We start from the raw sequence: 27,703 nt of genomic DNA on the forward strand, positions 1-27,703 counted from the left end.
TTCTATAAAAAGATCGCTCATCTGTCAAATATAGGTTACCGGCGGTGATTTGTATTGTGTTAAATTGCTGTTTTTCAACCTTTCCTTCATTGAAATTGACTGAGACTTCGTCCACGTAAGTAGCTAAACTATGTAAACCACCTGTACATAACAAATGTGTCAGAACCTCGGTGAATTATTAAATTTTCTCGACATATTGATCTTTTGAGGTTAAGTGACTTTCACGTGTTACTTCTCATCTATGTGACACTTTATCTACATTGTGATGTCATTTACGGAATTTCGTGAATTAAAGCTTTGAATGTATCATAATGGAAATTCTGTAGTTTTGTTCTTTATTTGTTTAAAATTTGTAGAAAGATTGTGGCAATAATAGAAATCCGATTTATGTCAACCGTCGCCCTCTATCGGCGCTTGGAATCTCCATCCATAACTGCGGTATATTTAAATCTGAACCGATTTGTAGTATTGGTAATTTCTGTCCGCATTATTGATTAAATCAGCGAATTTTGAAATTATAACGGAGAATTTATAAGCCCGAGGCCGCTGTGAGGAAAATTACATTAATATGAAAGTTGGAATTGATGGTAAATTCGAAATTGCAGCCTATGCAACAGTGAACTTATTATTATGTTGCGCTTTTTTAAAAATGGTGAACGCTCTGCAAAATCCCTAAGTTACAATTTCGGTATCAGATTGAAAATTGCTATTTTGTGCAAATTAAGTTGCAGTCTGTGATGTGTGTTATTATTTGAACGCATAAGCGCCCATTTGCATATCGGAAAATGGTTTGTTCGACAAAACAAAAAAGCGCTCAACTCACTCGTGAGCTTGTCATGAAAATAATTTTGCTTTCTTGCAATTTTGCAGGTCATGCCACCAAAAAAAGTGCAAGAACCGGAGAAGAAGCCCCTTATAGGCAGAGTTGGCACCAATTTGAGGGTGGGCATCGTTGGAATACCAAATGTGGGGAAATCGACGTTCTTCAATGTTCTCACTAAGAGCTCCGCGGCGGCTGAAAACTTTCCGTTCTGCACCATTGATCCCAATGAAAATAAGTATTTTTTATTGTAGGCTAGCTTTGTTATGCGCTCTTATCAGCGCATGTTTAATGAATATCGTGCTAAATTGTCTAGAAGGATTGAGCAGGATTTAGTTTTTTTGCTGAAAAAACGTTATATCGACAAGATTTGTTATCCGGCCTTGATGTAAATTACCTGTTTTGGCCAGGAAATTCTTGATAAAAACAAAACAATTCCCGTCATTCATATCATAACACTGCGCAACAGTACATTTTTTTCCAATGATGTAAAAGCTGTTTCTGGATTTACAGCTCTAGTTTTCGAAAAAATTGCAACTTTAATGTCAAATTTTAGGCTAAACCAGCTTTAAAAAAATATTGTATTTCTGAAGTTTTTTTTGAAAATTTAAAATTGATGTTACTCTACAGACAATGCCATTAAATGTTAGAGCAACATCGCTTAGAAGATTCAGTGACCAAAAACATGTAAAATTTTGTGATTTAAGACTAAACACCAGATAGAGATTGAAGAAAATCGTAAATTTACACTTAAATTGATTAAATTGGACAGTCAGACTTTTGATTTTCCTTTTCTTGTTGCCAAAATCGCTTTTTCAAAAATTGAATTGAAAATCAAAAAAACAAGAACTGATATGATCAATCTGTCGACGGATTCTTACACAATAAGGTTTAAATTATGAAGAACCGTTGAGACTTCTTCGGAAAAAATAGAAAAATTAAATTTTGTTGGACTGTGTAATTAATGAGTTAGAATTAATAATAATCTAGAGAAAAATAACGCTAAAAACAAAAAACTGAATTTCGCCATTTCCCATTTTTTGACTTTTAATTTCTTGACGTTTTTACCGTTACACGTCAATAATGCCGAATCAAGAATATGTGTATAAAAAGAATTCTCTCCTCAATGTCGTTGCAAATCAAACTGTGATCCTAAAAAAACAGCACATCCGCAATTTACCACCCAAAAAAGAATCTTCTTCATCGCGACCAACTCTCAGTACCTCCCCAGAAGACTTTGAAGATTTCTACCCTTCGGTGAACTCTTACTACCCCTTCACCGAAGATGTTGATGCTTTTGCTCGAGTCCACCACCTTCTGGAAAGCCGGCGCTGCAGCGATTCTCTTGAAAAAGAAGAACCTCGAGTTTTTGTCAACGAATATTCTTCAAAAAACGCTCTTTATCAATATCTTTACTCTTTTCCTGTGTGTTTTATCGTTTTGGGAAAACCAGGCCTGGGTGAAGAAGAACTAGCAAAACGATTGGCAGATGATTGGAAGTGTGTTTATATCGATCCCTTGACACTTCTAGAAGACGAAATCGGTAGTGACAGACGCCCGGGACAATGCATCGAGTTTAACTTGCGATGCGGGCGTTCTATAGGAATTGATGTTTTGATAAGGCTTCTAGCGAGGAGGATTCAGCGTCCTGATGTTATGCACCGCGGGTTTGTCTGTTGTGGTTTTCCATTAATACCAAACGAGCTGTATGAAGAAGATCCGATTTCTTCAGAATCTGCTGTTTTCACAGTCCGCGAGATTTTCGAGGAGTTGCTCGATCAAACTTTATTCACAACTGATCTTTCTGCGAGAGTTGCTGTCTCCATCGAGGAGCCATCTAGACACGGATCTTCGGAAAAAAAGTCGGACACTGGAGGATCTGATCAGCATGCCTCTCCTAGTGGTTACAATATTTTCTTTCAATGGAGTTTGGAGAGCGCCGTTTGTGGACCCGCGGAAATTAACAATGATTTGGAGAAGCAGTTGGATTTTATTTTTGGGCTCTTTCGGGAGCCTTTTGTGATCGTTTACATTCACTCCAGAGACTCTGATGTTGTCACTAAAAGAAGTAATTATTTTTTTGACTCGTACACGAACAACCAAATTGATATGCAAAAAGTGAAGATGTTCTACACTGAAGGTCCTTCAAACGAAGCTCTAACAGATGATCTCTTTTATGGTGGTTTAAACCCATTCGCGGAAAATCCGACGCTTCGCCACATAGTCAAAATTCCGGAGAACTTGATAGCGAATGTGAACACACAACTTGGTCGTTATCACAACGAAATTGTCAACTTCTTAGACTTCAAGGTTTTACAACATGATCAACAATACTACATTAAAGTCGACGGAAGATCTTACATTTCACAAATGGTAAACAACATTAAATTGCGGCTTCAAATTTTACCACTGCAACCAGTTCTGGTACCTAAAGGTTTTGTCAACTCGTCCGAAGACGCCGGTGAAGACCAACAACCGGATGATATCAACGAAATATCTCTTGAAGATGCTTTTCGCAGATTTTCCAAGCGGAACGTTGTGAGTCCGATGCATCCCTGGCGATGGTCAAACTGGGGGTCCTTTTGCCCAGTGTCTATGTTCCACGGAGAGTATCAAAGTGGTGCCCCAAAATTCGCGGTTGAGTTCGCTGAGAAAATCTACTTTTTGGCCAACGAATCGTATTATAACGACTTCGTCGAAAATCCGCGCATGTTTCTTTTGCCACCGTTCCCAAAACCTGGGTCTAACGGATTTGTCTTTGGTCCTCCTTTGTCGGGGAAGTCGGTCGTGACAAAGTGCTTGAGTTATATTTTGAACTCCAAAGTACTAACAACTGGGGAAATGCACAGGGAGTATTTCAACGAAGTCGTGGTGGAACATCGTTCGAAGGTGAAGCAGAGTGCCATTGCCGAAGCCCTAGAAATTCTAAAGCAGGAGCGTTTGGTCGAATCCCAAGAAAAAACGGCAGAATGGGAACGAAACTCCCAAGCTTTGCTAAGCGAGCTTATCAAACTTATGAAAGACTCCCTTGAAATATCGATGTCCTCATTCGCGTTGAGAATTGAAAGTTCAAATAAGGTAGATGAATGCAGACAAAAACTCTCCGAACTCAACTTCCCCACCGATATTTCCGCGGAGACTGTTGAAAGCCTCTTGAAAAATAACGATTTCCGCGACTACCTCCCCGATTACTTAAAAGAAGAACCTGCAGAACCCTCAGTTCACGACCCGTTTGTCTTCGAATACGCCAACACGAAGCTAGACGAAATCGGATTAGAAGAACTGAAAAAGCTCGCACAAGAAAACGTGTATGAAATCTACAGCCGCAGCATCAGAGGCGCCGAAATTCTCAGCGAGCACAATGGTTGGTTAATCGATGGAATGACTACTGACGTGAATATAATAAAGCAAGTCATCGACGAATTTCCCGTACATGAAGTCGTGGTTCTAATCACGTCAGATCACGACTACCTCATTGAACAATTCAAGAACGAGAAAAAAGAAGAGTTTAAGAACTTCCGTAATTTCCTCCTCAACATAAATGAGCGGGATGCTGCTTATCGGGCACCTCAACCAACAGCCCAAACGTTTTGTGCAGAAATTGTCACGGAATTGGTAGATGCGTGTGGTTACGAAGAAACAGAAATTGATCCTGAAGCGTTACTAAAAAAATTTACCGAAGATTTTGAGGCGTACAACCAAGAAATTACTTCCACGCTTAATTTTCTAGAGGCGCATGATATTCATCCGGTGATAATAGATATCAAAAACCAAACAACTGAGCAAGTTTTGGAAGAAATGATCAACAAAGTGCGAGATAAATATCGACTATCATCATCGAAATTCACAGAAGCCGATCGTGCGGAAGAAATGCAACAATTTTTAACACTAGCAGCAACGACTGAAGATGAAGGCGAAGGCGGAAATGTAGTCACTGACGAGTTTATAGCCAAACACAGAAGGTACGGAGACACTCACTATTACTGTCCTGTTACTTTCAACACTAAATTCGTACTGTGGCGCGGTAAAGAAGAATTTGCTGCCAAGTTCAAAGACAAGATTTACTTGTGTGCTAACGAATCAAACCTGAATAAGTTTCTTACGTGTCCAAGAAAATATCTCCCGGAGACTCGATCTCCGAAGCAGTTTCCTCCTCCAAGAATATGCGTACTTGGTACAGACCCAGGAGTAACATCGATGATCGCTAAAAAGTTGGCAAGAAACCTCGGAGTGCGTTATATCAATTTCAAGAAAACTTACCGTATAGCTGTGGAAAATCTTAGTTCTATGAGTCTCATGTTCAGTGTCAAAGACCAAGAAATACCAGAAATGATATCATCTGAGTGGTTAGAGAGTTGGGTTACCCAAACTTGGTTTGAAAATCCACATGTTGGTTTTGTAGTTGATGGTTTTCCTGATAAACCCCACGCTCTGGAATTTATGGTTTCTCACGAAGCCATCCCAGATGTTATTCTTCACGTTGCGATGTCACGAGAAGACAATTTGAGAAGACTTCTGGAGAAAACTTTGAACAAATGGAAGAAAAAAGTGGAGGAGCAACGCAAAGAACAAGAAGCAATGAATTTAATAGTGCATGAACAATGGGAGGACTTCAGAAAGACTCGTTACAACGAATTGATCGAAATAAAGCGACAGGAACGCTACGCGAAGAAGATACAAGAGAATTTGGAAGAAGTTGGTGATCATTTGAGATCGGACACGCAGATAAGCATCGACTCCATTGTGGAACAACAAGAACATGATGAAGCCATGCGGATTTTAGACGAAGAATTTCCAGAACCGGAGATCGAAGAGGATCAAGAAACGGATGAGGAACGTGTGCAAACTTGGACAACTCAAATAGACAATAATTATGATCAGTTCACCGAAAGTTTGGAAGAAGTGAAGACGATCTGCGATTATGAACTTATTCCTTTCGTGGAAATCAACGGTGAACAAGAAGAAGTTAAAATCATTAGACAGGCCTTCATAATCGGTAATAATATCAAGTTTCGTGGTCTTTCCTTCTTTGAGCGGTGCTACGAAGTTCCGACCAAAACAGCCGAAAAATTGCTGGAAGGTGGTTACCACTTTCTAAGTTCCTTTGGGAGACTTTGCCCAGTTCGGTACTACGATGGAAATGAGTCCGTGCACGGGTACTTTGCAGCAAAGGCAAAGGATAAAATATACCCAGTGTTGCATCGAAAATACATTTATTTTATCAACGGTAAAGAGAACTTGGCGAGATTCTTCAAAAATCCGTTAAAATACACGAGTCAAGAAAACGTGAATTGTCCTCTAATTCCATTATGTGTTGCTGCAATTGCACCACCGAAGAGTGGCAAATCTTCCTTGGCAAGCCGTTTTGTGCGTGATTTGGGCCTCAAAATAATAACGCGTGGAGAGGCAATTCGTTACATCATATCGAATCCGCTCTACACTAATTTAAACAGTGCGGTTGAAGAAGTGCTACGTCGAGGTGAAACATTGTCCGACGAACTCGTGATGAGTTGCGTTCAAGCTGCTTCTTTCTGCGGCGACTGTCTTACTCAAGGCTTCTTTTATGATGGCTTCCCAAACACTATTTCCGAAATGACTCAGTTGTCTCGTTTAGGACTTGTGCCCCATTTAATTTTCGACTTGGAAATATCCAAAGATCAGTTATCCAAACAAGCTTCAGAGATTGATAGAAAATTACGCTACAGTTCGCGATTTATTGATTATCGATTAAAAGAATGGTATTTGACCCAGAAGCAGTTTCGAGATTGGTGTGATCGTGAGTACCAAAATATCTACAAGTTACCAGTCGATCGTTGCATTTGGGGAATCGGCGAACATGCAAAAGAAGTAACTTTATCGGTAGCATTCGAACGTAAACACTATTATTCGCATGTGAAATTGAATTGGCCGTTGCGGTTGGCTAACATGCTTGTCACGCCGTTGGAGTTTCTAGAGCGGCAGAGTTCTTACAAGAGTTATTGTCCAGGCTGTTTGTATTTTTCCCGACGGATGAAAAATGGAGGTGAAGTACCAGACCGCACGGGTTTGATTCATTATGAGAAGTTTTTCTACTGGTTGTGCGACGAACATATCGAAGCGTTCTTGCGAGAGCCTGATAGATTTCTTCCACCAAGTAACGTGTTGTTACCACAGGAATTACCAGAAAGAGTTGTTTTGGGAGATGACGAAGAGGAACCTGTGGAAGGTGGATACTGTCTCTTTTGTTACATCAAGAACATTCCTCACAAAGTCCTGATGAAGGGAAGCTCAGATTATGCTGTTAGATACAAAGGTCGATTGTACATCTTCGATAGCCCCGACTGCATGACAAATTTTATGTACAATCCAAACCAGTTCTGCGGATTAGTCATTAATTTTAGAGAAGAAGAAGAAAAGACCGCCTTAGAGTATCGAAATCTTCCGATACTGGGAATGCTAGAACAATACTTGGCCGAGATTCTTGTTAGATCCGTACACCATACAAACGTAATGAGGCCGATTATTCCCGGTTTGAGTATTTCACAAGCTGCTGCCGTTTTTGTTGGCTTGAATCTGAAAACGCGCAATCCGAAAACTCAACATTTGCGGTTGTATGAAGACGCGTTGCGGGCTTTTCACGAGAGGCGGTCGAATCTGCTCAAGTATTTGGAGCTGATGAAAAAGTATTTAAATCCACAGGTGTATTACGAAGAACCCGATCCTCCTTCGCCGGAAAAAGTTGAACAAGACGACGAGGATGAGTGGAGATGATCTTGAATTGGATAGTTTTTGTATTTAGTTTGAAATAAAACATTGAGAGCATTAATTCGTATTGTATTTTTCTTAGATTCGTTGAGTGTCTTGTGAATGCTTGGCTTTTATTATTGTAAATTTGAGGATCGAAAAAATTGGAAATTCTGTTACTTTGAATGCTACAGTAACGAAATTTGCCATGGTTACTACTTTTAACATGCTTATTAATCGTGCCAAATTACAAATTTCTAGAACAAAAACTAAAGACACTTTAGAAATTTATATTTAAAGAACCACCCTTTTCTAAAAACAAAATGAAGAATGTGATTAAAATCGGATTAAAACCAAAAAAAGAATTTATGCGATTGGCTGACATTCTCTTTATCGAAGAAGTTTTTATAATAAAAAACACACCCGAGCAACCAATTCGAACGTAACTTATCAACTTATCATTCATTGGTTGGATGTCCAAAACTGCTATTGGATCGATTTCTTAGCTATACTTCTTTTCAATTCATACCGAGGCCCCCATTTTAATGTTAACTAATATACATGAGTGACCAGTATATTGTATTATGTTAGTAAAATGCATGAAAGTTGGTACTAATTGGGATGTTTTGAAGAAATCTCCTCTTCTTCAAAACATCATGTCATACGTCAATTTGTCAAAATAGATTTGTTTACTCTAACCTACAAGCTTAAATTTTTAAACTTTTCTGGCTCTTAAAAAGTGCACTGTAAGTTGAAAGTACGTATTAAAACACTAAAAAGTAAGATACCGGCCATTTCTTTAACTAGACCGATGCGTAAGCTGCCATTGAAGACTTCGCAATGATAGGTTACGTCCAGTACAAAAAGGTACCCCAAACTTATAAAAAGGCAATTTGGAACAAGATTATATCAAAATATATCAAAATTCTTCAATCCTTTAATTGAGTAAGCATTCCTGTTTCAAAAAACTTAGCGAGATTTTATTACTTCACTGTTAATAACCAATAAAGAAACCACTTATTTAAAAACCATCTCAATTTGTAAGACAATAACTTCATATTTTCGGAAGAATTCAACAGTTTTTGATATTATTCCAACGCGAAATGTAAATGTCTCATCAGTGTTTACAATTATGACGTTCCTGTCAAAATGCTGTCATACATGTCGGCAACTTTTGGTGTTTAAAAATGTCCCCAAAAAGTACATTCCTCGACACACTTTTTGGGTACAGTCCCAAATTTCGGGCCAGGTTCGACCTTTGGACCTCGCTAAGAACTGAAATCTAGTATAATTAAATTATGCACAAAAAAGTGTCATTTGTTCATTTTTTTTTAAATTTGAATATTTCGTTTTATGATTTTGAAATTTGATAGTTAATACACGACTCAAAAATAGTAACTTTCCCAAATTTCGTAGCTGTAGCTCTAAAATTACTAAAATTACAATTTTTACTAGAGGATGCCGAAAATTTTTGCTTGGACTTCAAAATCAGGATTTCTAAAATTTGAGTTTTTCGCACTAAAATTTTGCTTGGTAGAGTTAACTGTCGTGACAGCAACTTGCAGTATTTACTGTAGAGACAAAAAAGATCAAGATAAAGAATTAAGTGGGACGAAAAAAGATCAAATAAAAATGCAAAAAATTTAAATGAGTTTGAGAGGACTGATGAATCTGGGCTAGAAATTCAAAGGATCCAAAAAAAATTGCAGGATCAAAAGGATTTAATGAGAATTTGAATAAACTTTGTATGAAGAATGGAAAAAAATATGAAAAAACAACTAAAAAAACATTTAAAGACTATAAGTATTCTACAGCATTGTTAATATTAGAACGGCGAGGCCATAATTCATTGTATCTTAGATTAAGTAATAATCAGCTCCCTTGTTACCTCCGAATGCAATTTATTGAATGAGGTGTTTATTATCATCGGCAATATTAAATCTTGCGATGTTCTCATAGTTTATTTTTCAGCACGTCGCGTACCTGTCCCGGATGAGAGATTCGATTATCTGTGTGAATACTTTAAGCCAGTAAGGTGAGTTTGCTAATGACCCCAAGAATAAAATTGATACTTTGAGTTTATTGTAAAATCATAGAAGACGATGGCGGCACTCCGTCAATTTAGGTTAAATGGTTAAGTGATTGCCTAACGGTAGTTTAAAATTTTCGGAATATTTTGGACGGTGTGTCCTAATATTTGTGTAGAGTTCCCACCGTCGTTTCGGCGCCGTTAAATTGGCGGCACCCTTATTAGAGGAGACTACCGCAATTACCTCGATGGACAATACGAACCGAGTTGGTCTCGACCATTTGAATATCGTCCTGAATTAGAATAATATACATGGTTACTCGTCCATTAGTTATTTCGGAGAAATGCAAATTGAGTTTGAGCTGTCGTGGTGTGAAACGCCTTTCATTTATCAATAAATCCAGAATATGAGCACATTAAAGCCAATTACGACACATCTTTCGTGCATAACAGATGTAATCGCGTGTCAAAGGCCATAGACCATGGACTAAATGTGGTGCGATTGGATGGAACATTATACGGCAGTTGACGGACCGTCAGTCGACACGAGAAGGATAATACCTCCGATTACCTTACTCAGTCATAAGGACTCGCCTTGTTTCCATTATTTGCCAAAACGACTGTTTCACTAAATTGCTGGGTGCAATTGATCTGAACGCGATACTTTTCTACCAAAAAATTCAATCGCTGCTTGATTATAGGTCATTAAAGGCGTCTTCGGCTTCTGCTATTCCTGGTTCGACAATAGTCTAGACCCGATTATTTAGCGTTCTGACGATTTAAATTTCATTTTAGTTAAGTGACGCCACGCCAGGTCAAAATATTTCGGCTCCAAATCGACAGAAAGAATTAAAAGCTAATTTACTTTGTCTTTCGATTTTTCGCATTCCACTTCGGCCTAATCGTATTTTAATTGAGTAAATAAAATATGAACATAATTGAGGATTAATATGCGGGCGTGGTGGACGCTAAATAAATAAAACTCCAGTAATGACTCGAGACTAGAACATTACCGCATTAGTACGAAAATTATGTCATTACATGCCTTCATTTAGAAATAAAATTTTTGGAAAAATTAAGGGCGGTTTTCTAGCATGTCCCGCGTGCAAATGATTATAATTTCTAAGCTATTAACAATGATAAATGTGCTCGAGGACTCCAAGGACTGCTTCTGTGCTTCATCACTAGACAGCTCACGTTCAATTTAAATTGTAAATAGCCTCCACCCGTAACAACAACCCCTAAAATTGAATTGATAAAAGAAATATTTCAAGTTGTCGTGACAAATGTGCGTTGACAAAAGCCATATTTCCTCCAAAAGTTACCCCGTTTTATGTAATAATCACGTAAATTAAATGCGGTTTCAAAGGCGGAGCGTCGTCGGGGTTACAATGATGGCGCCGGCGGCGACGTCGCATTCCATTTTGTGAATAATTTTAAATAAACACTATTTGAAAAATTCAATTAAAACACCCATGATTAAAAAGTTTTTGTCGATGATAATAATAACGGCTCGATTCACCCGTAGGCGTTCCGTTCGGTTGTCCTGTCTTTATGTGAAAATAAATTGCTAAATCGCGACAAATTATAGACTAAAACTCACTATTACCACAGTGAAGTGGACCAATTTGTCCTATTTTCTCGAATTTCTATGATTACGGATCGTTTTCATTTCAGTGGTCGAGCTTTGAGCACAATTACACGCGGGATGAACGCAACTTTTAATTTACTGTATCCATTAATCCTTTAATTTTTTTAATTTGAGAGTAGACGATAGGAATTGCCATCCTAAATTATTGGATCTGGCATTTAATGAACGGAGGAACATACAATGTACGGCATTATTTATGAGCGCCCCATTAAAGGAGCATATTCTGTAAGTATGTCGGAGGCCAAACATGAAAGCCAATAATCGTTATTTATCCGTCGAGAACGCAATAAAATTATTGTGATTCAGCCAGAATTGCCCCGAATGAGCGCGATTTCGTTCAACATTTGAATATCTGGCGTCTTTTTACGGCAGATTGCTCTGCGCCCGGTCCCCATAAAATAAAATTGGGGAGAAAACGTCAGTAAAACGCCGTGTAGAAAAGCGTCTCTTTCCAGGCCAATCTGCAAGTCTGATGAGGTCAGCAGAGCGGGACACAAAGGATCTTCATTAAGTTCAGATCAAAGGGTGCTGATGTAGACCGTTGTGTGCGAACTCTAAACATAAAGCAATAATGTGCTCCACAAACACAAACCATTAACAATACAAATTTATCTCAGAAAAACAGTTTTTTAAGATGCTTCCAAACACCGGTTTCTGTTTTCAGCAAAGTTCCCGCCTTTCTCAACGTGGTGGACATCGCCGGCTTGGTCAAGGGAGCTTCAGAGGGCCAAGGGCTAGGAAACGCGTTCTTGAGCCACATAAGCGCCTGTGACGCCATCTTCCATCTTTGCCGTAAGTTTCACCACTTTTAATCCTCCGGTTTTTTTATTGGTGTGTTAGGAGCCTTTGAAGATGACGACGTCACTCACGTGGAGGGCGATATTAACCCAGTCAGAGATCTAGACATCATCTCCGAAGAATTGAGACTGAAAGATGAGGACACGCTAATGAAGAATCTTGAAAAACTAGAGAGAACTGTCCAAAGGGGCGGCGACAAGAAGTTGAAGCCCGAATATGTAAGTCTAGTTCATCATTTCTATGACCTGACGACGATGACGTGTTTAATAAAAATAAAACATCAACAACAATGAGTGTAACATCAAGAATGTTGGAGACGCCAACACCTCCGTTTATATGATTACAATACAATGTTAAAGACGGGATAACATCACTGATTTCGCCCCGCTGTGCTCTGGCGGTCGGTATTCAATCGTAATGAAATCTTAGACCACACAAGACCCTTGCGCCATTCATTTCCATAATATCGTATCCATTTCTTGTACTTTCCATATCGTAAGTGTAAAGTCATCTCTTTGGGTACTTGTTTCTCTGACACGCATCCTCTGGCTTAACATCCCGTTTATTTTGCTGGAGACGTGTAAAATGCAAATTAGGGCTGGGGACTTCTGCCGATTCATCTTCCTTTCTTTCTTTCATGCTGATTCTTCGGCGATATCTACAGTTTCTTGCCTTCCTTCATGCATTTCTTGATTCTTCATCCGTCGAATTTTTCATATCTTTCCTGCAAATATTTTCTGAGATCATTAAAAGAATATTTTTTCTTTGGCCTCAGATATCTTCGTATTATCCGTTTCTCTCTTAAGGCTCGTTCGCACTAGGCCAGTAATTTAGTAACTAAACATGTGCGAACCACAAAAATTTAGTCGAGTAGTTTACTAATAAATGATTTAGTCAAGTCAATCCATTTATTTCATGTTTTGGGCGAGTAGCAACCCCCACCACCGTTCACTATCGTACTAAATTGAACACTTAACCAGTTCGAACATGTTGCTTTTAGTCGAGTTCATTAGTCATATGTTCATATGATTTTTATTAACAGATAAAACAATTTTTAGTCATTCCTAACGTTTCAAAGTATTCTTTAGGATATTTCAATGCTATTTCCTTGATCAGACAATTTTCTTGTGATCCATTTTCGTACCCACAGTTTATTTACTTTTATCTCAATAATTTCCTCTACCTCTTCTAAAATAGCCATTACAGTAAAATTTATCATCTTATTTAGTTTTTTGCGCTGTATCTTGTTCATTTTGATTTCGACTTACCACTCACTAAACTTGTGTAATGTGAACAGTTTTTGGCTAGTTGCTCTCAATTTAGTTGCTAAATTGCGAGTTACTCGACTAAATTACTGGCCTAGTGCGAACGAGCCTTTAGGGTGGAATTCATAGTCGATACTAAGATTTTTCTTACCTTATACTAAATAAAATCTTACTTAAGTTAAGAAGTTAAGAAAAATCTCGAGAAAAACTCATTCTTAAATTGGAAGAGCAATACTAACTTAAAAAATTCTTAAGTGTGACGTCTTCAATTTTAGGAGCCCACGCACGTTTCTTTTAGTGACAATAGAAATCCCCTAAAAAATAATTACACATTACCACAAATTGCCCAGTGACAGCATATTCGATCAAAAATTGAAGTCATACTCGACATAATTTCAAAAAAAAGAACCAATTTTTATCTTAAGTCAGTCGCCGGGTTCTCTTTCCTTAAATTTTTCCCAAGTTTTCCTAACTTTTTACTTAGCGAGCTGGGAAGAAACGTCTATGAATTCCAAACGGTCAAGTTAGCAAAGTTTAGGTTTTCTTAGGTGACGACTATGAATTCCACCCTTAAACCCCTTAAATCCTCGATTCCTCTTCGAATTCTTCAAATCCGCTCATTATTGTCTGCGTAAAAATTCATCTTTTTTGTTGCAATAAAAGCAAAAACCATGATAAAATTTAGCGAGCTGCGAGCAAAAAACCCCAAAATCCCCGCCGCTTTCCAGCGCGCTGCAGTCTCCCCGAATTGCCGTCAGTTTTTGTGCAATGACGACGCAGAATTGTCCACCACAAGGGCTTAATTGATTTCGGGGCTATAAAACTCGTAATTCGATTACGAAGTACAAATGGTTGACAGGTTGCCTCTTGCTGGGCACGGGCCTCGAAAAGGTGGGGTACCCCCTGCAGAGAAGCATCTCGCCGCGAAAGCCGGCGGGCGGTCGCCACCCCACAGGTGTTGCCTTATTAGTTTCATCGTCCGTTTGAGGTCAGAGGTCGAAGGCGCTAATCTTTCATTTTCCACTTGTTACAGGACGCGTTAGCTAAAGTCAAAGCCGTGTTAGTCGACGAAAAGAAACACATACGATTTGGCGACTGGGACGTTAAGGATGTGAGTATAAAATTGAAAAATTTAAGTACGATTCATCTGTCATTTGTTGCGTTAAAAAGTTTATGATAAATCGACTGGTGGGGAATGTGCTCGTCATTTTCGACCTGTTAGATGTCTTGCCAACACTGTAAGTGATTCCTGCTGTGTTAAAGAACCCTATCTGAGTGTCAATGCCAGTCGACAAAAAGAAAAGCACCAGGTGGTGATAATATTATAGCACATTAGCATTGTACAGAGTCATCGTGTTTGTCGCATGACATGCCCAAATAATCGGAATTCAAACTTAAACGATCGGTGATTATGTAATTCATTCAGACAGAGATCATCAGTCATTATGAGATGCAATTCATTTTACCTTTCTTTTTAATATCTCGGCGCGGCCGCCACAATGAATTAGTAAAATCCATTTGATTTAAAATTAAGTAGCTGAAACCGCACTGGGAGGATCTCAGATCAAAGTGACAATACTTCGCAGCAGGAATCTTTAAAAATTTATCATTCACACAAGTGGAGGCACGATTCTGTTTTAATTACAAAGTTTAGGTCACGGAACTGACAAATCCTTTCACAAAATTATTCCGCGGCATTAAAAATAAAGACGTTTTTTACAAGATTTATTCAGACCATCAGTTATTAATTACCAAGGAGGGAAAAGTCGCGATTTAGTGAAAGGGTTGGCGCTCAAAGGAGTGTCTATATTCAAATCGATCGATTTTTTTTTAGATTGAAGCTTTGAACCGCTACTTGTTTCTCACGTCGAAACCAACGATATATTTAGTGAACCTCGCCGAGAAGGACTACATCAAGAAAAAAAATAAATGGTGAGTGCGTTGTTTCCCTTACAATTAAATAATAATCTCCGTATAAAATATTCAACGGAACGAAATCAATATTTTGTGACAGTTAAATCGCTCTAAAAAACTTTCTATGCGGACAGTTTGAATCGGTTCCCGATTGCCGTCATTCAAACTATCTCTTGTTGTTAAACGCAACCTCATCCACGGTAATGGCGACCAAAAGTATCTCTCCACTTCAGACAATAGAGCAGCAATGTTCGGCGGCAACATTGGCTTAATTACCAACAATACAGGAGTGCTGAGTATTCGTACTACTCTTGGTCCTATAATGGTCGTTGATTGCTTTGATCTTCACCGCGGATACTATCAATCGCGCTTAATTCACTATTCAACACCGGTAACTCGTGTGTCACAGAGCCGGAGAAGACTTAATTACTCTGGTGATAAGAACTCTCCTATCGCAATGTGGAATAAGTTACGTACCCTCTATACCTTATTGATAAGTTTTATTAATTTAGAATCGTGAGAAGAAGCCACCCCTCACTGTTATTAATATTATCGAACCGCCTGTATTATTGAAGCGACTATTTATATTAAAAGAACATGTTTTCCTTTCACGGCTCTCCATTGTCCGTCACGTAACTTTTACGGCTTTTTTTATTCTTTCCTCGACAGGTTAATAAAGATCAAAGAATGGGTTGACAAAAACGATCCTGGGGCGCTAATTATCCCATTTTCCGGCGCTTTCGAGCACAAACTGATCGAAGAATACGAAGATGCAGCCCTTCGAAAGAAATTTCTGGAGGAGAACAACGCCACCAGGTGAGCTAATTGTACATCTTGTCTTATTAGTGGTGATGTATGGCTTTGTTATAATCGCGATTATCGCCACGCGATGTCGAATCCTTTTCAAAAATTGAAGCGAATAAAACAATAATTGATCATTGAAAATAACGAATGTTGATTGAAAGCTGCCTCGAAAATTATGTATAATTTTATCGAAATTTCGTGTTATCGCCCCAAGTGTTGCCCGTCTATATTATCCTCCTCTTCCATTAAAAATAACGATCAAATGACATATTCATCTAGATCCTGACCACGTCTGTCGGTATCTCAGATATAATGACAGGTTTAGAGACCGAACGATGGATACGTCTGGTCCTCTTGTGAATCATTCACAAAAACTAAAGGCACAAGTTCGTACTGCCATATTATCATCATCATCATCATTTTTTTTCGTGGCTGTACGTGACGAGCCCCGATTTCAGGGTGGTGCCATTTTCAAACAATGAAATTACCCTCAAGATAATATCGTCTGATGCTAATGAATGGCAGCGGACGCGTTTGCTTCTTTGCGAATGCTTTGCGAATATATTCAATTTATGGGTCATAAGCAGGTAAATATGTAGTTGTTTACCTGCGCTTATTAAAAACGCTTTCTCAAGAAATAATTGTTATTTGTTTTATTAGACTGGAAAATTTTTCAAAGCATTTTCCAGACAAAATTTTATGTGCCGGCAATATTTATTACCTATTTTATCTATTTCGCTTTTGATATGAATTTGGAACGTCATTCACTCCGTTAGGGAAATTTTATCAGAAGAGATAACTTGGTAGCACTGCATTCAAATCGAAAAATTAACTAGTTTCGTTTTGGAGGCCTAGGCCGCCAAATGCCATTTTCCGGTCTCAAAAAACGGACGGCGGCCTAAAAAAGATGATTTTTTTGCCGCAAATGAGTATCTCAAATGCTATGAAAAATGACGGAGGCGCACAAAGTTTCTTTATTATTAATTGTAAAAACTAATTCCGTTTAGTTTAACTGGAGTACCATTTTGCAAAGCTGTGCTAAGTGCACAACCAGTGTGACCGCTTAAAAAATAGGTGATTTTTGGAATTTTTTATAAACAAAATTACTGCATGAAATGTTTTCAAACTTGGAGAATATATTTTAACACAAATAATACCGAAAAATTGAAATTTTTAGATGAAAATATTTAATTCTGGCCGAGTTATTAAGAATCTCTTAAGCCACTAGAAAAAAAGGCCCTTCACTGCTGCCGTGATTGCGGCCATCACAGCGGTTGAAATAAAATAAAATAAAAAGATTATTAAACTAGAAGATATTTCCCGTACGATGACCCTCGATAACAGGGAAATTTTGAAATTTGTCAAAATGGCGGAGTTTTGAAAAAAAGTTTTGGCACTTCAAAATTACATTTTTTATAAGATCAAAAAACTGTAGGGTCATCGCACAGAAAACCATATACAAAAAAAAACAAACAAAAAATTTTAAAGACGATCGGATGATTTGTCTTTGACTTATAACTGCAGCAAATTTGAAAAATGTAGTTACGAGAAAAACGTCTTTAAAGATAACTTTATTATAGTTAATAACTGTATTAGTTTATTATACTAATAGCGGTAACTCAAAAACTCTTTAAAATATTTATTTTTATCGATTTTTTCAAAATTTCACACTGGTTGTGCCCCTTAAAGCACCGAAATTCATCAGTCATTGTCATAACAACTGATTGCTAAAAATGTGTACGAAATTACAATTTTCCAGAATGCGCCAAACTGTTTATCTGATAAACCACAGCCCTTTGGGGCCATTATTTCGTCGTTATCAAACGCCTTGCAACCCTTTCTGATTGCATAATTTCCTTTTTTCAGTGCACTGGACAAAATCATCGTCCAAGGCTACAAAGCCCTCCAATTAGAATACTTTTTTACAGCTGGTCCTGACGAAGTGAAAGCTTGGACGATTCAGGTTGGTATTCTTTAATATATTCACAGAAGCATATTCGAATTATTCTCCCCGAATGTCTCTTTATCCCTGCATTGAAAAGTTAACTTGGTCGTTGCGTTCTGAATGCGACGGAACTACGACAAGTGAAAATAAAAGGCCCATTAAACGTCTGGCAAAGCAAACTAAATAAATTACCCTTACCCTAAAATTGTCTTTCGACGATTTGCATAAGAATGCCGACGAAAAATGGGGACGAATTGAAATTTTCTAGCGATTTCACGGCGGGGATGTTCAGACGTGCTACACATGTCGGCGCTTTTTTTTCACGCAACTACACCGACCCTGCAATCACAGTTTAGTTTAGTTTAGTTTAGTTTAGTTTAGTTTAATTGATCCGAGTTCGATTTGAATCAGTTTTCCGACACGTGGCTCCCTCTGTTACAGAAAGGTACGAAAGCGCCACAAGCTGCAGGTCGCATTCACACTGACTTCGAGAAAGGTTTCATCATGGCGGAAGTAATGAAATTCGTCGACTTCAAAGAAGAGGGCTCTGAGGCGGCTTGCAAAGCCGGAGGAAAGTATCGACAACAAGGCCGCAATTATGTGGTAGAAGACGGAGATATCATCTTCTTTAAATTCAATGCTGGTGCTGGTCTCAAGGATGCCAAGAAGAAATGATTAACAATGACAATGACCATTTGCGTCATGGTTTATTTATATGTAAACATGATTTTTTTCTACTCAAGCTTGAACTGTTAATATTTGCATTATAAGATCAATGTCGTATAATAAAGGGATGTACAGTCTTTGGTTCGTTTCTTTTTATACCATTGGCATTCAGTGCGAATTGTGATCACCGTACAGCATCTGTAATTGTTTAAATAGGCGCCGCTTGACCCAATTGTAAAATTCGTATTCCTTTGCCAAGATTCGTTGGAAGTACTTCCGGATTTTTGGCCGCACTTGCGGGCGTTTGCTGCTAATGAACCGCTCTGAAACAAAGTTTTTAGAATTTTTATTATTAGAAAAAAATGTACGAACCAATCATCTTCTCTTTGTACACGTTCTGCACACCCTTAAAAAAGTAGGGCACTTCGTGCTCTAAAACTTCAAGAGTTGCATTCATTTCTTCCAGAACTCCAATCACTGGATAGTATCTTTCTACGTTTCTTTTTGCAGTTTGTAAAGCCCACTCGCTGTCAAGTCTAGAATAAAAAAAAGGATAAAGACGAGCCTCCTGGAAGTTAGGATCTCAGCTTACAAACATTTAGGGTCATGTCCGCAAAAATAAGGAATGGTCAGTTGCCGCTTGTTTGTTAGCACATCAGTGCAGTTATCTGCCCCCCTACCAACACATTTGATAATTCCATTTTTTTCCTTGCGGTTTTTAAAATAAAACGATCTAGAACATTAGAAACACGTGTTTTGGTAATCATAATCACAGTCATAATAATAATAACCTTGATATGGCCTTATCAGCTGGCTCTCGTATTAAGTTGATATATGTGGGTGACTGCTTGTCAAACTGCGTAAAGTTGATAAAAGACAGTTGTCGATCAAAACTTAATGGAACAGCCTCTTCTCTCATCACTTTGTATAATTCATCGACAAATTCCTCCTGCAAAAAACATCACTGCTACATTTTCAGTCATGAATATTGTCACGTTGGCCGAAAAATCAAAAGTCTCGCTTGTAACAATAACAATTTTTATTGTGCACTATGAACACTCTCGTACTTCACAATTATTCACTTTACAGGACTTCCAAATACTAGACTATCTCCAATCCTATCGCTACTCCCCTATATACAGATATTCCCCTACTACTAGCCTAATGCTGGAGCGCTGCGAGAATATTCGGGAGTTCCGCCTATGACTCAGCGACCTTCTAGAAACGGCGATTCTCGAAACGCACGGAACATTCCAGCGCTGGCGCTCGAAGCTTCCAGAATCTTCTCGTAACACTGCCCCCCTCTTAGTTCTGATCGTCCCGATCAGACCAAACACCTGATTCTCCGTGATATTTACAAAGTCTATTTAGATGAACCACTTTCATCTTTGAACGGGCGCTGCGTTGGATCCGATACACCACGTCGTTGATCCTCTTGATCACCTTATACGGTCCCTCCCATGTAGGTGTCAACTTCGGAGATAGGCCCTTCTTTCGCCGAGGGTTGAATAACCACACCAAGTCTCCTTCGTTGAATCCTTCATGATTAGCCGTCACATTATATCTGGACCGCATTCTGTCACTAGCCATTTTGATCCTCTGCCTCACAAGGTGGTGTGTATCCAGTAGGGTCTCTCTCAGGTTGTCGACGAATTCCGGTACTTCCTTTCGTTCCGCCCCAGGCGAACCAAGCAGAAGATCACAAGGGAGACGCAGCTCTCTTCCAAAGATAATCTTCGCTGGTGTTTCTCCCGTGGTTTCATGAATGGCAGCTCTGTAGGCCATCATAAACAAGGGCAGTCGACGATCCCAATCCCTCTGGTGCTCTTCCACTACCTTGGACAGATGTTCCTCCATCGTCTGGTTGAATCTCTCGACCATGCCGTCGGATTGCGGGTGCAAGGGTGTGGTTCGAGTCTTCCTAATTCCCAGCAGCTTACACATCTCTTGAAAAACGCCAGACTCAAAATTCCTTCCTTGATCGGAATGCATTTCGAGTGGAACTCCAAACCTGCTGAAGAAATTATCCACCAGGACTCGAGCTACTGTTGTGGCTTCTTGGTTGGGAAGAGCATACGCTTCCGGCCATTTACTGAAATAATCCTGCACAACCAAGATGTACTTGTTGCCGTCATCAGTTTTTGGAAATGGCCCGGCCACATCTAGAGCGATTCTCTCGAACGGGGCTCCCACGTTGTATTGTTTCATGCCTCCTTTAGTTCGCGTTCGAGGTCCCTTGCTCGCCCCACAAACTGAACATCTCCTACACCATCGTTCGACATCTTCCCGGCAGCCAACCCAGTAATACCGCTGCCTAATCTTACTTAAGGTTTTGTTCACTCCGAAGTGAGCGCCTGATGTCCCGTCGTGGACCTCCTTGAGTACTTGGGGGACTCTATTCTTGGGCACTAGTAACTGGGAGGTTACTTTCTTCCCGTCTGCGCTTTCCCAAGCCCTTTTCAGTACCCCATTTTCTACTAGCAGTGAGTCCCACTGCGCCCACATCGCCTTCAACCCTGGACTCTTTTCCGAGACATCTTCCCAACGCGGCCTTCCATTATCCGCTTCCTTCCACTCCAGCAGTGGCCCAATTTCCTGGTCTGCCTGTTGATCCTTCCGAAGATTCTCCGTAGTCCAGTCATCATCACAACCGATAACCATCCTGTTTACCGGCAATGGCCCTTCAATCTTCGCGCACTGCTTGCAATCCTTGCAAGGTCTTCTAGAGAGAGCGTCAGCGTTATTGTGTTGCTTTCCTGGTCGATGTTTGATTTTGAAGTGGTATTGCTGTAGCCGCTCAATCCACCTAGCCACTTGTCCTTCGGCGTCTTTCATCTGTAGTAACCACGTGAGGGCAGCATGATCAGTCCTTATCAAGAACTCGTGGCCAAACAAGTATTTGTGGAAATGCTCTACAGATTTTACAACGGCCAGCAATTCCTTTCTTGTAGCGCAGTAATTTCTCTCTTGCTTGCTCAACACTTTGCTGTAATACTCGATCACTCTCTCTTCTCCATCCTGCACCTGCGATAACACCGCTCCAATGCCGATGTTACTGGCATCTGTGTCCAAGACGAACTTTCCATGAGTCCTGGGGTAGCTCAAAATCGGGCTAGTGCACAAAGCTAACTTCAGTCGCTTGAAACTGCTTTCGCAGTCTGATGTCCAGTCGAATGAGGCCTTTGCTTCCGTTAGTTTGTGCAGAGGTGCAGCAATGTTGGCGAAACCTTCTACAAACCGCCGATAATACGTGCAAAGTCCAATAAAACTTCTCACATCGTGCTTGTCCTTGGGTCTGGGCCATTCCTTAATCGCCTGAATCTTATCTTCGCAGGTCTTGATTCCTTCAGATGACACCGTATGCCCCAGAAACTCCACTTTCTTCCGAAATAGATGGCACTTTTTCGGATTAAGTTTCAAATTGGCACCCCTAAACCGGTCTACCACTTCTTGAAGGTTCTTCAGGTGTTCATCGAAGTTTTTACCCATGACCATAACGTCGTCTAAATAAACCAGACAAGTTTTCCACGTCAATCCACGCAACACACATTCCATTAGTCTTTCGAATGTAGCGGGTGCGTTGCAAAGCCCAAAAGGCATAACCGTAAAGTGGTACAGGCCACTTCCCGTGGAAAACGCTGTCTTCTCTTTGTCTTCGGGATGAAGTCCCACTTGCCAATATCCACTCTTCAGGTCTAAGGTTGAGAACCACGTCGACCCTGACAGAGTTGTGAGAGTGTCGTCAATCCGGGGTAATGGAAAACTGTCTTTCTTGGTAACATCGTTGAGTTTTCGGTAATCCACACAGAATCTTGTACTACCGTCTTTCTTGGTTACGAGCACAACCGGCGAAGACCAAGGACTGTTGGATTCTTCGATAATCCCTTCTTCTTGCATGGATTTTACCAACTGTTCGGCCTGCTCTTGCTTCGCCCACGGTAACCTTCTCGGTGCCTGTCTGATGGGTTGATGGTCGCCCGTATTGATTCTGTGTTGAACGATGTTCGTTCTTCCTAATGGTTCATTCTCAACGGCGAACACGTCCTTATTCTTCTTGATGAAAGCCTGTGCTTTAAGGGCCTCTTCTTCAGAAAGGTCACTCGTGTCTACTTCCAGCTTTAACTTTTTCACGGTCTTCACGTTTTTCTTTGATGGCTGTGCGTCACTTATTCTGGAGATCGGAACACACACAGCAACTAGCTCGCCCTTCCTGATCGTGACTGGAGTAGGGTTGATATTTGCCACCCGCACAGGTATTTCTTTCTTCTTCTTTTTGTCTTCTTTCTTCTGCTTCATGTTTTTCATTTTCTCTTCTTTCTTCTTCCTCTAATTTTTCTTTTCGTCTTCTTTCTTCTTCCTCTAATTTTTCTTTTCGTCTTCTTTCTTCTTCCTCTAATTTTTCTTTTTGTCTTCTTTCTTCTTCTTCCAGTTTTTCATTTTGTCTTCTTTCTTCTTCTTTTTGTCTTCTTTCTTCTAAATTCGTAATCAACTTTTGTTGTGTGTCCATTTTCGCCATCATCGAAGCCATCAATTCTTGCAGCGCCTCCATTTCTGCGGCTTGCTGTCTGGTTTGAACAGGCATAAAAATTGTCCACAATCAGGTAACAATGTCACAGTCCGGTAATGTCACGAATTTTCCGATCGAAAATTCCAGAATTTTCTCGATCACAATGCTGGACGGGATCCCACTTCTGACACCAGTTGTCACGTTGGCCGAAAAATCAAAAGTCTCGCTTGTAACAATAACAATTTTTATTGTGCACTATGAACACTCTCGTACTTCACAATTATTCACTTTACAGGACTTCCAAATACTAGACTATCTCCAATCCTATCGCTACTCCCCTATATACAGATATTCCCCTACTACTAGCCTAATGCTGGAGCGCTGCGAGAATATTCGGGAGTTCCGCCTATGACTCAGCGACCTTCTAGAAACGGCGATTCTCGAAACGCACGGAACATTCCAGCGCTGGCGCTCGAAGCTTCCAGAATCTTCTCGTAACAATATTAATGAAGTTTCACCGAAAAAGGTGTCAACTTATTAGCCACAGGACGGTGCTGGTTTATATCAAGTTCATGGCCGCTTGAAAAATCTAACATTCTAATTTTCTTTTTGACTTTTTAAAAATTCAAGAACCAAATATCGACGGGTATTGATTAGCGTTTATGATCTATTTTTAAAACAATAAATTATTGTTTACAAACGCGTTTTTATGGATAAGTACGTGGTCTTATCGGGTTTTAGACAGACCTGCATTGACGTAGGTACTTTCAAAATTTTGTTTGAGCAACGTGGGAAAATATTTACATTGATATGGGAATTTTGAGTATAATGGACGAAAATAGGGACTGCATATCTCGGATTATTACAACATTGCACAATTTTACGATTTAGAAATATTTTAGTCTTATCACAAAACATAATTATAATGTGAAATTATGGAATTTGATAACGGTGGTTCTAAAATGCCAATTAATTTTATTGTCTAAGAACTGGGATAACGAGAATATCAAAAAAAGGGAAATAAATTCTTTGGTTTATTTTTAACTCAAAATAATACTTCAATGAGGACTTATCTTTGTGATTATTTTTATAAAAATTCTAGAATTTCCTCATGTATCAGATAGGCTTTTATTATTGTGTATTTTAGTGTTTGTGTTAAGTAACAGTCATAAAATTACTCCATTACTGTGTTTTTTATTCCAAATAAAAATTCACCAAATTAAAATTGCCAATTTTTGCTATTTTTAAATGTCAGATTAAGGATTAGTCATCCACAAATTTATTTACCTTTTAAAATACCATTAATTTGTTTTATGTGTTTTTTGTGTTATCCTTTTTTAGTTAAAGTTAAAAAATGACATTCTAATTTAAATTGGGGACAGATTTAGTTTGAGGAACATAAAATTTATTCTTTTTGAGTAAGATCAATCAAAAAGTTTGTCTCTTGAAGGAATCCAAACAAAAATTTGTACGCAATTTTGTAGACATTAAAAGGAAAATAAGTTTCTATGTTGGGTTTCTGTATTTTTAAATAAAAATAAAACTCTTATAATCTTTGTGGTTATTTTTATAAAAAATATAGAATTTCCTCGTGTATCAGATATGCTTTTATTACTGTGTATTTAAGTGTTGTGTTAAGTAACAGTCATAAAATTACTTTATTGTATGTTTTTTACTCCAAATAAATTCACAAAATTAAAAATTCCAATTCTTGCTATGTTTAAATGTCAGATTAAAGATTAGTCATCCACAAATTTATTTAAACAGCTTTTAAAATACCATTTTTCTTTGTTTTTTTTTATCTGATTTATGTGTTTTTTGTATGTTATCTTTTTTTAGTAATTCAAGTTAAAAAGTAACATTCTAATTTTCTAATTTTCAGAATATTTGTCCCCAAGGTAATACATATCCTAGAAAGGCTGTTGCTATTACTATAAATTGGGCATAGTTTTACTTTGTGGAACATAAAATCTTCATTCAATAAAAAAAGTTAGTCTCTTGAAGGAATCCAACCAAAAATTTGTACGCAATTTTGTAGGCATTTTTATGCCTTTAACTTGTAACTTCCAACTATTGTAAAATTATCTATAATTATTGTTTTATTTGTGTACATTATTTCTCCATTTGGGCGCAATCCAGCATGCAATTTCGTGAACTAAACAAATTTAAAGATTCCACATCTGCAGGTTTATTTTTGACATGCTGTTAGTATTTTATCACCGTTTTATTGACTATTTAAATACCATCTTGTCAGACATGAAAATCTTTTCTCTTTCACTGTTATAAAAAGCCGAATTTCTGAATACTAAAATAAACAACTCTTCAATATTACGACTTACTACACCTAACATTTGTAAAATTAGTCTTCTGGCACGAAAAGCATAAATAAACGGGTAATGATGGAGATCTCCAGACCCGAATTTTGGCAAACAACCTTCCATTTATCAAACGTGTCCGAACTATTTTCAGAATACAATCTGGCTGACAATGTAAATTCAAAGCGCGCGTACTAAATAATTTCTCCATTATGCACATAGTATTTACATAACTATGCAATCAAGTGTGTCTTTTCCGCTGAATTAAACAGAAGAGTTTATTGTCCCGAAAACAATAAGTGACAATTTCACCGAGAAACAAGGAATAGAGCAAATACCACATCCTTATTAGAAGCAGTCCTTCGATTCATGAAACATTACTAATGGCGAAAGAATTTCCCAAGAAGATTTTGACTTTCATAAAGTTGCTTAACGAGGTCCAATTACCAAAAAACGGTAAAGTTACAAATAAGTTTATCTCACTGATCCACTTTCAAATGATGGCTTTTCGAAATGTCATTTTTTCACAATTGAGGTACTAAGGTCACTTTACAGGGTCGACTTAAGAAACTGATGCCCTCACGTAAAAGAAAATGCGCGTGAATTTTTTCCTACTTTCTAAAAAATCAGTGTTTGGTCACTTTATCAGCTCAAATATTTATGTTGAGAATGAAACATGCTAATCCGACTCTGACGACAAGAATGTTAAATACAAGGAATACTTATTGGATAACATCACTTATTTATGCATTCGCTGCGTGATCCAAAATGAGAACGATCGTTTAGTTATTAAATAAATTTATTTTAACAAAAAGCGTCCTTGTAAAGTGTTGTCCAAGTAGCTAAATTATTTTATAGTCTGTACACAAATGAAATGAATCAGATTTCTCAGTTCGCGCTTTCTGCTTATCTACCACACTGCAATTTCTGTCTTTCTCAAAATAGTGTCTAAACCGGTTCCAAAATGATGAGATTGTAAGTAGTAGTAAAAAGTAGCCGAACCTGCTGAATCCTGCTGAGACTTCCGCCTTTCTGGCCCTTGAGTCTCACATGCCTGTAGTTATTAGGGCCTTGCATTTTCTGTAGCAAGAAAATCAACACTTCTGCTCCACAATTGGGGATTTGATTCAAAAACAAAACGTATTTATTAATCTCGTCCATTTTACCCAACTCTGCTAACGACTTGGTAACATGTTTCATCGGTGCTACCGAAAACGACGTTTCGGTTGTTCTCACAGTCGTCTTCACGTAATAAACATTGATTGGATGATGATTCTTCATCACGAGAAATGAACCACTAAATGTTAACATGATCAAAATTGGCAATAACAGCCACTGTTGACGCACTTTACGGTACATTTTATTTACTTGAGATGTGTTAATGTCAGTGGGTCGATTTGAACTGTGGGCATCCTTTAAATAAAGGTGAAAGGTAATTTAAAGACTGAATACTCCCGCCAGAAAATTGTTGATATATAACTATAATTCGTGATCGGTGAATGAAAGTATTCATGTAATCTGTTGAACAGGATGTTCCCAACTGGAGTGACAAGAAATTTGTTTTAATTGTGAAATTTACCGAAACTCGAGATGATTAAATTACTCTATAAATTGTCAAATTGCGATAGACAGTTTTATAACTTCTGAAACTGGTATAAATTATTAATTGCGCAATTATTGACGTATTCACCAAATTGTGTGACTCCGTTAATTAATAGCTTAAATGAATTTTGCATCATTTAACGGTTCGTTAGATAACTGGCGCAAAGTGCAGCGTATTTGCATATTTCACGAGAGATAAATTACCCTTGTGGTAAAAATGGGGAGAATTTTATTCCAAACTTTAGTTCTATTGATTTATTTGATTGAGTCACGAATTTTTTATGACAAGGATAACGAAATGCCAGTTTGAGCGGAACTCGATCTGTAATAATTAATTGTTCATGAGACAAGTTCCTGTTACGTTTATTACACAACTATTCAGTTTGGTAGCTAACCCACATCGTCCCACGAGCTCAAGTGGCGCCCAACATATCCCAATTCTTCAATATTTATTATCTTCCTACTGAAATGGTACAAATTCGATTCTGTCCGAGTATTAATGTAAATTGCCTGCGATGCTTTAACGACGAGAAAGTCGGAAAGTGTAAGTCTACTATAGTAGCAATTAGTTAATAGCTGCATTATTAAAAGGGTTGAATTGTCATGCCGTTTACTTTCTCCAAGTGTTAATGGAGAATTTTCATACATGTGTTCGGTACTGTTA

At 38.4% G+C, this 27,703-nt stretch overlaps 3 protein-coding genes across 3 annotated transcripts; 2 read left to right on the plus strand and 1 right to left on the minus strand.

Annotated features, from left to right (window-relative positions):
• LOC148168832 (obg-like ATPase 1) lies at positions 1 to 18,752 on the plus strand. The gene is made up of 10 exons (XM_088046380.1): positions 1 to 115; positions 871 to 1,054; positions 9,518 to 9,578; positions 11,888 to 12,015; positions 12,064 to 12,239; positions 14,320 to 14,397; positions 15,121 to 15,218; positions 15,870 to 16,016; positions 17,871 to 17,967; positions 18,391 to 18,752. The coding sequence occupies exons 2-10, from the start codon at positions 874 to 876 to the stop codon at positions 18,622 to 18,624; spliced, it is 1,200 nt and encodes a 399-aa protein (XP_087902506.1). The 5' UTR covers positions 1 to 115; positions 871 to 873; the 3' UTR covers positions 18,625 to 18,752.
• Positions 1,070 to 8,076, plus strand: LOC148168833 (adenylate kinase 9-like). The gene has a single exon (XM_088046377.1). It carries the CDS (start codon positions 1,904 to 1,906, stop codon positions 7,568 to 7,570), a length of 5,667 nt encoding a protein of 1,888 aa, XP_087902503.1. The 5' UTR covers positions 1,070 to 1,903; the 3' UTR covers positions 7,571 to 8,076.
• Positions 18,638 to 26,866, minus strand: LOC148168834 (uronyl 2-sulfotransferase-like). The gene is made up of 5 exons (XM_088046381.1): positions 26,440 to 26,866; positions 19,407 to 19,564; positions 19,208 to 19,348; positions 18,988 to 19,151; positions 18,638 to 18,938 (listed from the first exon to the last, which is right to left on the minus strand). Exons 1-5 carry the CDS (start codon positions 26,794 to 26,796, stop codon positions 18,784 to 18,786), a joined length of 975 nt encoding a protein of 324 aa, XP_087902507.1. The 5' UTR covers positions 26,797 to 26,866; the 3' UTR covers positions 18,638 to 18,783.
• Between the last annotated feature and the right edge of the window lie 837 nt (positions 26,867 to 27,703).

The sequence above is a fragment of the Gnatocerus cornutus genome, chromosome 9, assembly GCF_029298725.1.
Source record: "Gnatocerus cornutus isolate USDA-ARS CGAHR chromosome 9, icGnaCorn1.1, whole genome shotgun sequence".
Lineage (NCBI taxonomy): Eukaryota > Metazoa > Arthropoda > Insecta > Coleoptera > Tenebrionidae > Gnatocerus > Gnatocerus cornutus.

Bases quoted from the DNA above. Each gene is read 5' to 3' on its own strand.
- LOC148168832 (XM_088046380.1), top strand. From the start codon at position 874: ATGCCACCAAAAAAAGTGCAAGAACCGGAGAAGAAGCCCCTTATAGGC. The intron at 9,579-11,887 runs GTGAGTTTGCTA...TTCTGTTTTCAG, and splicing joins GAATACTTTAAGCCAGTAAG to CAAAGTTCCCGCCTTTCTCA. The intron at 12,240-14,319 runs GTAAGTCTAGTT...CACTTGTTACAG, and splicing joins AGAAGTTGAAGCCCGAATAT to GACGCGTTAGCTAAAGTCAA.
- LOC148168833 (XM_088046377.1), top strand. From the start codon at position 1,904: ATGCCGAATCAAGAATATGTGTATAAAAAGAATTCTCTCCTCAATGTC.
- LOC148168834 (XM_088046381.1), bottom strand. From the start codon at position 26,796: ATGTACCGTAAAGTGCGTCAACAGTGGCTGTTATTGCCAATTTTGATC. The intron at 19,565-26,439 runs GTTCGGCTACTT...TGTTTTTTGCAG, and splicing joins GTCTCAGCAGGATTCAGCAG to GAGGAATTTGTCGATGAATT. The intron at 19,349-19,406 runs GTTATTATTATT...CTAATGTTCTAG, and splicing joins GCTGATAAGGCCATATCAAG to ATCGTTTTATTTTAAAAACC.